Below are 12,140 nucleotides of genomic sequence, written 5' to 3' on the forward strand. Positions count from 1 at the left end.
AACAGAATACAACTCATTCACTAAGGAGGAGGAGAGAGATAAACAGAATACAACTCATTCACTAAGGAGGAGGAGAGAGATAAACAGAATACAACTGATTCACTAAGGAGGAGGAGAGAGATAAACAGAATACAACTGATTCACTAAGGAGGAGGAGAGAGATAAACAGAATACAACTCATTCACTAAGGAGGAGGAGAGAGATAAACAGAATACAACTCATTCACTAAGGAGGAGGAGAGAGATAAACAGAATACAACTCATTCACTAAGGAGGAGGAGAGAGATAAACAGAATACAACTCATTCACTAAGGAGGAGGAGAGAGATAAACAGAATACAACTCATTCACTAAGGAGGAGGAGAGAGATAAACAGAATACAACTCATTCACTAAGGAGGAGGAGAGAGATAAACAGAATACAACTCATTCACTAAGGAGGAGGAGAGAGATAAACAGAATACAACTCATTCACTAAGGAGGAGGAGAGAGATAAACAGAATACAACTCATTCACTCAGGAGGAGGAGAGAGATAAACAGAATACAACTGATTCACTAAGGAGGAGGAGAGAGATAAACAGAATACAACTGATTCACTAAGGAGGAGGAGAGAGATAAACAGAATACAACTCATTCACTAAGGAGGAGGAGAGAGATAAACAGAATACAACTCATTCACTAAGGAGGAGGAGAGAGATAAACAGAATACAACTCATTCACTAAGGAGGAGGAGAGAGATAAACAGAATACAACTCATTCACTAAGGAGGAGGAGAGAGATAAACAGAATACAACTCATTCACTAAGGAGGAGGAGAGAGATAAACAGAATACAACTCATTCACTAAGGAGGAGGAGAGAGATAAACAGAATACAACTCATTCACTCAGGAGGAGGAGAGAGATAAACAGAATACAACTCATTCACTAAGGAGGAGGAGAGAGATAAACAGAATACAACTCATTCACTAAGGAGGAGGAGAGAGATAAACAGAATACAACTCATTCACTAAGGAGGAGGAGAGAGATAAACAGAATACAACTCATTCACTAAGGAGGAGAGAGATAAACAGAATACAACTCATTCACTCAGGAGGAGGAGAGATAAACAGAATACAACTCATTCACTAAGGAGGAGGAGAGAGATAAACAGAATACAACTCATTCACTAAGGAGGAGGAGAGAGATAAACAGAATACAACTCATTCACTAAGGAGGAGGAGAGAGATAAACAGAATACAACTCATTCACTCAGGAGGAGGAGAGATAAACAGAATACAACTCATTCACTAAGGAGGAGAGAGATAAACAGAATACAACTCATTCACTAAGGAGGAGGAGAGAGATAAACAGAATACAACTCATTCACTAAGGAGGAGGAGAGATAAACAGAATACAACTCATTCACTCAGGAGGAGGAGAGATAAACAGAATACAACTCATTCACTCAGGAGGAGGAGAGAGATAAACAGAATACAACTCATTCACTCAGGAAGAGGAAAGGGAAGAACGGAGGAGAACGTATAGCTGATTGGCTGTTGTATCACCTATAAGTATACAGTTGGGCTATTTGTTATATAGAGGCTATTGACATGGATTCATTCTCTCCAGGAAGGAAACGGAATCCATGTTAAATAGTGAAGCTCACAGGCTGTAACATCACCTGTATAAATGGTTTGACTGAGCTATTTGGAATATAGGAGGATATTGTTCTGGTTTATTTCTCTTTATATAGCAAAGGGGCTTCCGTCGGAGGTGGACGGACGGCAGGATGGTAGCCGAGGAAAAGCTCCCTCCTCATAACTCTGGCTCACAAGGTGGTCCGAGTGGAAACTTTAGACTCCGCTTCATCCAATCAAAATTCCCCAAGGAGGGGCACATCTGCCTGGCTGTTGGGATGGGTGAGAGGAGAGGAGAGCAGGGGTTGATGGGAGAGGGAGGCGGGGGAAGGAGTGAGGTTGGGGTGGGGTGGGTGGGATGTTCAGGAGTGGTCCGTCTGCTTACAGATCTCAGTAACACACTGCAGTGTGAGAGACGGCAGCTCTCAGTAACACACTGCAGTGTGAGAGACGGCAGCACTCAGTAACACACTGCAGTGTGAGAGACGGCAGCTCTCAGTAACACACTGCAGTGTGAGAGACGGCAGCACTCAGTAACACACTGCAGTGTGAGAGACGGCAGCTCTCAGTAACACACTTCAGTGTGAGAGACGGCAGCTCTCAGTAACACACTGCAGTGTGAGAGACGGCAGCTCTCATTAACTGCAGAATAACACCTTTGCCTTGAACCCTCCAGCACCCTCTCACACACACACAACATCCTTGGGTGGTTGATTCAGACCACATCATGTGTGTGAGAGTGTGTATGGATGGGGGGGGGGGTCCTGACCACACACACACACACACACACACACACACACACACACACACACACACACACACACACACACACACACACACACACACACACACACACACTGCGTGAGGGAGCAGAGAACAACTGTCATTCCACTGATAAACACGGCTGGGTATTTAGCCCTTCCCTCTCTCTCCAACTCATTTACGCCATTTGTGTATTTTCACTTTAAATTGTTGACAGAAGCGTGTTTAGTAAATATGGTGCGGATCACATTTCCACCATCACGGAGAGCTCTGCAGAGTCCTAAGATGTAGATGTATATTTGTGGAGGGGGGGGGAAGGGAGGAGGGGAGGAGACACGTCTCAGAGCCAGGAGGTCCATGCTTGCTCAGGAAGAATTTTATGTTGACGTTTCTTGCAGAGATCCAGCTCTGTGATCTAAACCTGGCAGAGACAGAAAGACTCAGCCTGCCACTACACTTTGGTCTGGTCTTCTCTGGTCTGGTCTTCTCGGCTCTGGTCTTCTCGGCTCTGGTCTTCTCTCGGCTCTGGTCTTCTCGGCTCTGGTCTTCTCGGCTCTGGTCTTCTCAGCTCTGGTCTTCTCGGCTCTGGTCTTCTCGGCTCTGGTCTTCTCGGCTCTGGTCTTCTCGGCTCTGGTCTTCTCGGCTCTGGTCTTCTCTGGTCTGGTCTTCTCTGGTCTTCTCTGGTCTGGTCTTCTCTGGTCTGGTCTAATGTGTTCTGGTCTTCTCTGGTCTGTTCTGGTCTGGTCTTCTTTGGTCTGATCTAGTCTAGTCTGGTCTTCTCTGGTCTGGTCTTTTCTGGTGTGATCTGGTCTTCTCTGGTCTGGTCTTCTCTGATCTGGTCTTCTTGGCTCTGCTCTTCTCAGCTCTGGTCTGGTCTTCTCTGGTCTGATCTAGTCTAATCTGGTCTTCTCTGGTCTGGTCTTCTCTGATCGGGTCTGATCTGATCTGTTCTGGTGATCAGAGAGCACAAGACTCCTGTCTGCCTGCCTGCCTGTCAGTTTGCTTGTCTGTCTGTTCGCCTGCCTGTCTCCCGTATGAAGGTCAGGTTGTCTTCCTTTAAAGGGTCAGTCAGTCAGGAGCCAGTCACGTCTGTAATTATCCTGCACCTAAACAATAACGCTTTCAGACTGAAAACAGACACATTGTCTGAGGAGACAAATGCTCGTTCCAACCCACTGCCTGCTGTCTGCTCCTGTCTCCGGTCTGAGACGATAAGAGAGGAGAGCTACCTGGTGGAGAGCTACCCCCCCTCCTCCGCCCCACCCAGCCCGACTGGAAATGTGAGCTGAGATGTCAGTCTTGTTTGTCGTTGGGTTGAAAGGGGATTCTGTAATCCTCTCCCTGTCCCTCCTCCCTGGCTTTGTAACCTCTTCCCACAGCCCAGAGAAAAAGATGAAAGGTCAATTGAGGCAGCCATTGTTATCTATCAATTCACTGGTTGTGTGTTGTGTGTCAGTCCTGCGTGGCTGAAAAGGTGTTTGTTAGTCCTCCGCCCTAGCAGCCTGCGGACGCTCCCCAACATAACTCTTTCAACAACGTCTCAGAGGTGTTTGTTAGTCCTCCGCCCTAGCAGCCTGCGGACGCTCCCCAACATAACTCTTTCAACAACGTCTCAGAGGTGTTTGGTAGTCCTCCGCCCTAGCAGCCTGCGGACGCTCCCCAACATAACTCTTTCAACAACGTCTCAGAGGTGTTTGGTAGTCCTCCGCCCCTAGCAGCCTGCAGACGCTCCCCAACATAACTCTTTCAACAACGTCTCAGAGGTGTTTGTTAGTCCTCCGCCCTAGCAGCCTGCGGACGCTCCCCAACATATCTCTTTCAACAACGTCTCGGAGGTGTTTGGTAGTCCTCCGCCCTAGCAGCCTGCGGACGCTCCCCAACATAACTCTTTCAACAACGTCTCAGAGGTGTTTGGTAGTCCTCCGCCCTAGCAGCCTGCGGACGCTCCCCAACATAACTCTTTCAACAACGTCTCAGAGGTGTTTGGTAGTCCTCCGCCCTAGCAGCCTGCGGACGCTCCCCAACATAACTCTTTCAACAACGTCTCAGAGGTGTTTGGTAGTCCTCCGCCCTAGCAGCCTGCGGACGCTCCCCAACATAACTCTTTCAACAACGTCTCAGAGGTGTTTGGTAGTCCTCCGCCCTAGCAGCCTGCAGACGCTCCCCAACATAACTCTTTCAACAACGTCTCAGAGGTGTTTGGTAGTCCTCCGCCCTAGCAGCCTGCAGACGCTCCCCAACATAACTCTTTCAACAACGTCTCGGAGGTGTTTGGTAGTCCTCCGCCCTAGCAGCCTGCAGACGCTCCCAACATAACTCTTTCAACAACGTCTCAGAGGTGTTTGGTAGTCCTCCGCCCTAGCAGCCTGCAGACGCTCCACAACATAACTCTTTCAACAACGTCTCGGAGGAAGAGCCATCAGCAGATGGACATTTATCGGCCAGTTATTCACCGTTTAATTCATTGTTTCAAGGTTTGTGTAACTGTACTAAGATACAGCTATTAAATTATAGTCGAGTCCACTGCATCATCTTCTCTCTGATTTTATTGGTTTATTTTTCTAATATTTTGTTCAGAGGACACAAAACACCATTGAAGGGAAACTGCTCCAAATCAGTTAAATTGTCCAACGTATCCCAGAGAGCATCTGTACAGCAGCTCAATCAACTGTCTTCTTCTGAAAACCAACTGTCACTCAGAGGAAGAAAAGATTTATAGTGGGTCTTTCATTTCTTCAAAGTTGAGGCACTCTTCCCCATCCTTTCAACCTCCTCCCGCCACTCTGACTCTCTCTCCGACCCTCCCTTCACCCCTTCACCCCTCTGACTCTCCCTCCGCCACTCCGACTCTCCCTTCGCTCCGAAGACAACATTTAGGAAACAAAAGAGCCCAAAAGGAACTGTCCCTTAAATCTTACTGAAGACTACTGTTACTGAAGACTACTGTTACTGAAGACTACTGTTACTGAAGACTACTGTTACTGAAGACCACTGTTACTGAAGACTACTGTTACTGAAGACCACTGTTACTGAAGACCACTGTTACTGAAGACTACTGTTACTGAAGACCACTGTTACTGAAGACCACTGTTACTGAAGACCACTGTTACTGAAGACTACTGTTACTGAAGACTACTGTTACTGAAGACCACTGTTACTGAAGACCACTGTTACTGAAGACTACTGTTACTGAAGACTACTGTTACTGAAGACCATTGTTACCGAAGACTACTGTTACTGAAGACCAATGTTACTGAAGACCACAGTTACTGAAGACTACTGTTACTGAAGACCACTGTTACTGAAGACCACTGTTACTGAAGACTACTGTTACTGAAGACCAATGTTACTGAAGACCACTGTTACTGAAGACCAATGTTACTGAAGACCACTGTTACTGAAGACCACTGTTACTGAAGACTACTGTTACTGAAGACCAATGTTACTGAAGACTACTGTTACTGAAGACCACTGTTACTGAAGATACTAGTTGGATCCCAAATGGCACCCTATTCCCTTTATAGTGCACTGCTTTTGGCCAGAGCCCTATTCCCTTTATAGTGCACTGCTTTTGACCAGAGCCCTATTCCCTTTATAGCACACTGCTTTTGACCAGAGCCCTATAGTACCATTTAGGAGCCAGCCACTCTGTCTGTACAACACACATTCAGACCTGTTGAGGTAACAACAGCTGCTCTGTTCTCCCTGCCAACCTGCTCTGAGCGAGACAGACGCCGTATGGGACAATGCTTATTAATGAATGTGATCTTAGACTGATAATCCACGTGCATTTGGAGGGGGAAGAGAGAGGAGGGGGAAGGAGAGAGGAGGAGAAAGGAGAGAGGAGGGGAAAGGTAAAGAGAAGAGAAGGGAGAGAGGAGGGGGAAGGAGAGAGGAGGAGGAAGGAGAGAGGAGGGGAAAGGAGAGAGGAGGAGAAAGGTAAAGAGAAGGGAGAGAGGAGGAGAAAGGAGAGAGGAGGAGGAAGGAAAGAGGAGGGGAAAGGTAAAGAGAAGAGAAGGGAGAGAGGAGGAGAAAGGAGAGAGGAGGAGGAAGGAGAGGAGGAGGGATGGAGAGAGTAGGGGGAAGGAGAGAGGAGGAGGAAGGTAAAGAGAAGGGAAGCGAGAGGAGGAGGAAGGTAAAGAGAAGAGAAGGGACTCCAGTGAAAGACAATCTGCATTCAGTTCTCCTTCCTATCTCCCCGCTTCTTCGTCTCTTCTTTCTCCGCTGATCAAAGGTAAGGCTCTCTCTATGGGCCCACATTGATTTAAACTCTTCATTCCAACTCTCTCTGTACCTCCCCACCCCATTTTACACACACAAGAACACACGCACACACACGAACAAACACAAATGCACGAACACACAAGCACACACACCTCTCCCACCCCTCCAACCCCATCAGTCCCCGTTTCTTTCTCCCAGCCCCATTTCATATGCTAATTAACAGTCCAGGCCACTTATGGAGAGAGGGAGAGAGAGAGGGAGAGAGAGAGGGAGAGAGAGAGGGAGAGAGAGAGGGAGAGAGAGAGAGAGAGAGAGAGAGAGAGAGAGAGAGAGAGAGAGAGAGAGAGAGAGAGAGAGAGAGAGAGAGAGAGAGAGAGAGAGAGAGAGAGAGAGAGAGAGAGAGAGAGAGAGAGAGAGAGAGAGAGAGAGAGAGAGAGAGAGAGAGAGAGAGAGAGAGAGAGAGAGAGAGAGAGAGAGAGAGAGCGAGAGAGAGAGAATTAGGATATGTCTAAAAATACTTGCAATCAGTTATAGAACCCATTGCCCTTTATGGTTGTGAGGTCTGGGGTCCGCTCACCAACCAAGAATTCACAAAATGGGACAAACACCAAATTGAGACTCTGCATGCAGAAATCTGCAAAAATATCCTCCGTGTACAGCGTAGAACACCAAATAATGCATGCAGAGCAGAATTAGGCCGATACCCGCTAATGATCAAAATCCAGAAAAGATACGTTAAATTCTACAACCACCTAAAAGGCAGTGATTCCCAAACCTTCCATAACAAAGCCATCATCTACAGAGAGATGAATCTGGAGAAGAGTCCCCTAAGCAAGCTGGTCCTGGGGCTCTGTTCATAAACACAAACAGACCCCACAGTGCCCCAGGACAGCAACACAATTAGACCCAACCAAATCATGAGAAAACAAAAAGATAATTACTTGACATATTGGAAAGAATTTACAAAACAACCAGAGCAAACTAGAATGCTATTTGGCCCTAAACAGACAGTACACAGTGACAGAATACCTGACCACTGTGACTGACCCAAAATTAAGGAAAGCTTTGACTATGTACAGACTCAGTGAGCATAGCCTTGCTATTGAGAAAGGCCGCCGTAGGCAGACCTGGCTCTCAAGAGAAGACGAGGCTATATGCACACTGCCCACAAAATGAGGTGGAAACTGAGCTGCACTTCACATATTTCCCTCAGATTACACAAACCCACAAAGAATTACCACAGTGTTCCATCACAGCAGCAAGATTTGTGACCTGGTGCCACAAGAAAAGGGCAACCAGTGAAGAACAAACACCATTGTAAATACAACCCATATTTATGTTTATTTATTTTCCATTTTGTACTTTAACTATTTGCACATCATTACAACACTGTATATACTGTAGACTTAATATGACATTTGAAATGTCTTTATTCTTTTGGAAACTTTGTGAGTGTAATATTTACTGTTAATTTTTTATTGTTTATTTCACTTTTGTTATTATCTATTTCACTTGCATTGGAAATGTTAACATATGTTTCCCATGCCAATAAAGCCCTTAAATTGAATTAAGAGAGAGAGAGAGAGAGTGAGAGAGAGAGAGAGAGAGAGAGAGAGAGAGAGACAGAGAGAGAGAGAGAGGAGAAAGGTAGTGAGAAGGGAGGCTCATTCCTATTGAAAAGAGAGCTTCTTTAATTTCGACGGGGCAGCAGCGATGGTGGAGGAGGAAGTAGATCGACACTCACAGAGACTGGAGGTTCCTGAGGTTCTGAAGGGCTTCACCTGGAACCCGTCGTAGCTGGTTGTTCTGAAGCATCCTGCATGGGAATATAAAACGCAAGAGATCGTCAGGACAGCGGGAAGAAAACTGATGGCGCACCTGAAAAGCTCTTTATGACTTACACCAAATCTATCAGAGAGAGGTGACACAGAACACAGACCCTTTTAAATCTATCAGAGAGAGGTGACACAGAACACAGACCCTTTTAAATCTATCAGAGAGAGGTGACACAGAACACAGACCCTTTTAAATCTATCAGAGAGAGATGACACAGAACACAGACCCTTTTAAATCTATCAGAGAGAGGTGACACAGAACACAGACCCTTTTAAATCTATCAGAGAGAGATGACACAGAACACAGACCCTTTTAAATCTATCAGAGAGAGATGACACAGAACACAGACCCTTTTAAATCTATCAGAGAGAGGTGACACAGAACACAGACCCTTTTAAATCTATCAGAGAGAGATGACACAGAACACAGACCCTTTTAAATCTATCAGAGAGAGGTGACACAGAACACAGACCCTTTTAAATCTATCAGAGAGAGATGACACAGAACACAGAACACAGAACACAGATGCTTTTACATCTATCAGAGAGAGGTGACACTGACACAGACACAGAACAGTTGTAGGGTAGACTTTGTATTAATATAGCCTGTAGCTGTAGGGTCGACTGTGTATTTATACAGCCTGTAGCTGTAGTGTAGACTGTGTATTAATATAGCCTGTAACTGTAGGGTAGACTGTGTATTTATATAGCCTGTAGCTGTAGGGTAGACTGTGTATTAATATAGCCTGTAGCTGTAGGGTAGACTGTGTATTTATATAGCCTGTAGCTGTAGGGTAGACTGTGTATTAATATAGCCTGTAGCTGTAGGGTAGACTGTGTATTTATATAGCCTGTAGCTGTAAGGTAGACTGTGTATTTATATAGCCTGTAGCTGTAGGGAAGACTGTGTATTTATATAGCCTGTAGCTGTAGGGTAGACTGTGTATTTATATAGCCTGTAGCTGTAGGGTAGACTGTGTATTTATATAGTCTGTAGCTGTAGGGTAGACTGTGTATTTACATAGTCTGTAGCTGTAGGGTAGACTCTGTGTATGTATATAGCCTGTAGCTGTAGGGTAGACTGTGTATTTATATAGCCTGTAGCTGTAGGGTAGAATGTGTATTAATATAGCCTGTAGCTGTAGGGTAGACTGTGTATTAATATAGCCTGTAGCTGTAGGGTAGACTGTGTATTAATATAGCCTGTAGCTGTAGGGTAGACTGTGTATTAATATAGCCTGTAGCTGTAGGGTAGACTCTGTGTATTTATACAGCCTGTAGCTGTAGGGTAGAATGTGTATTAATATAGCCTGTAGCTGTAGGGTAGACTGTGTATTAATATAGCCTGTAGCTGTAGGGTAGACTGTGTATTAATATAGCCTGTAGCTGTAGGGTAGACTGTGTATTAATATAGTCTGTAGCTGTAGGGTAGACTGTGTATTAATATAGTCTGTAGCTGTAGGGTAGACTGTGTATTAATATAGCCTGTTGCTGTAGGGTAGACTGTGTATTTATATAGCCTGTAGCTGTAGGGTAGACTGTGTATTAATATAGCCTGTAGCTGTAGGGTAGATTGTGTATTAATATAGCCTGTAGCTGTAGGGTAGACTGTGTATTAATATAGCCTGTAGCTGTAGGGTAGACTGTGTATTAATATAGTTTGTAGCTGTAGGGTAGACTGTGTATTAATATAGCCTGTAGCTGTAGGGTAGACTGTGTGTATTTATATAGCCTGTAGCTGTAAGGTAGACTGTGTATTAATATAGCCTGTAGCTGTAGGGTAGACTGTGTATTTATACAGCCTGTAGCTGTAGGGTAGACTTGTATTTATATAGCCTGTAGCTGTAGGGTAGACTGTGTATTAATATAACCTGTAGCTGTAGGGTAGACTGTGTTTTAATATAGCCTGTAGCTGTAGGGTAGACTGTGTATTAATATAGTCTGTAGCTGTAGGGTAGACTGTGTATTAATATAGCCTGTAGCTGTAGGGTAGACTGTGTATTAATATAGCCTGTAGCTGTAGGGTAGACTGTGTATTAATATAGCCTGTAGCTGTAGGGTAGACTGTGTATTTATATAGTCTGTAGCTGTAGGGTAGACTGTGTATTTACATAGTCTGTAGCTGTAGGGTAGACTCTGTGTATGTATATAGCCTGTAGCTGTAGGGTAGACTGTGTATTTATATAGCCTGTAGCTGTAGGGTAGAATGTGTATTAATATAGCCTGTAGCTGTAGGGTAGACTGTGTATTAATATAGCCTGTAGCTGTAGGGTAGACTGTGTATTAATATAGCCTGTAGCTGTAGGGTAGACTGTGTATTAATATAGCGTGTAGCTGTAGGGAAGACTCTGTGTATTTATACAGCCTGTAGCTGTAGGGTAGAATGTGTATTAATATAGCCTGTAGCTGTAGGGTAGACTGTGTATTAATATAGCCTGTAGCTGTAGGGTAGACTGGGTATTATTATAGCCTGTAGCTGTAGGGTAGACTGTGTATTAATATAGTCTGTAGCTGTAGGGTAGACTGTGTGTATTAATATAGTCTGTAGCTGTAGGGTAGACTGTGTATTAATATAGTCTGTAGCTGTAGGGTAGACTGTGTATTAATATAGCCTGTAGCTGTAGGGTAGACTGTGTATTAATATAGCCTGTAGCTGTAGGGTAGGCTGTGTATTAATATAGCCTGTAGCTGTAGGGTAGACTGTGTATTAATATAGCCTGTAGCTGTAGGGTAGACTGTGTATTAATATAGCCTGTATCTGTAGGGTAGACTGTGTATTTATATAGCCTGTAGCTGTAGGGTAGACTGTGTATTAATATAGCCTGTAGCTGTAGGGTAGACTGTGTATTAATATAGCCTGTAGCTGTAGGGTAGACTGTGTATTAATATAGCCTGTAGCTGTAGGGTAGACTGTGTATTTATATAGCCTGTAGCTGTAGGGTAGACTGTGTGTATTTATATAGCCTGTAGCTGTAGGGTAGACTGTGTATTAATATAGCCTGTTGCTGTAGGGTAGACTGTGTATTAATATAGCCTGTTGCTGTAGGGTAGACTGTGTGTATTTATATAGCCTGTAGCTGTAGGGTAGACTGTGTATTTATATAGCCTGCAGCTGCAGGGTAGACTGTGTGTATTTATATAGCCTGTAGCTGTAGGGTAGACTGTGTATTAATATAGCCTGTTGCTGTAGGGTAGACTGTGTATTTATATAGCCTGTAGCTGTAGGGTAGACTGTGTGTATTAATATAGCCTGTTGCTGTAGGGTAGGCTGTGTATTTATATAGTCTGTAGCTGTAGGGTAGAATGTGTATTAATATAGCCTGCAGCTGTAGGGTAGACTGTGTGTATTAATATAGTCTGTTGCTGTAGGGTAGACTGTGCATTAATATAGCCTGTAGCTGTAGGGTAGACTGTGTGTATTTATATAGCCTGTAGCTGTAGGGTAGACTCTGTGTATTAATATAGCCTGTAGCTGTAGGGTACACTGTGTATTAATATAGCCTGTAGCTGTAGGGTAGACTGTGTATTAATATAGTCTGTAGCTGTAGGGTAGACTGTGTATTAATATAGCCTGTAGCTGTAGGGTAGACTGTGTATTAATATAGCCTGTAGCTGTAGGGTAGACTGTGTATTTATATAGTCTGTAGCTGTAGGGTAGACTGTGTATTTACATAGTCTGTAGCTGTAGGGTAGACTCTGTGTATG

General features: G+C 44.5%; 1 protein-coding gene across 2 annotated transcripts in view; it reads right to left on the bottom strand.

Moving 5' to 3' along the window:
• The window catches only part of LOC106609731 (leucine-rich repeat-containing G-protein coupled receptor 5), a 193,826-nt gene that overhangs the window by 77,085 nt on the left and 104,601 nt on the right, over positions 1-12,140 (bottom strand). For both annotated transcript variants that reach the window (XM_045722416.1, XM_045722415.1), the window contains exon 4: positions 8,345-8,416. In XM_045722416.1, coding sequence (XP_045578372.1) covers positions 8,345-8,416 — 72 coding nt within the window. The remainder of the gene's footprint in view (positions 1-8,344; positions 8,417-12,140) is intronic.

The sequence above is a fragment of the Salmo salar genome, chromosome ssa07 (genome assembly GCF_905237065.1).
Source record: "Salmo salar chromosome ssa07, Ssal_v3.1, whole genome shotgun sequence".
Taxonomy (NCBI): Eukaryota; Metazoa; Chordata; class Actinopteri; order Salmoniformes; family Salmonidae; genus Salmo; species Salmo salar.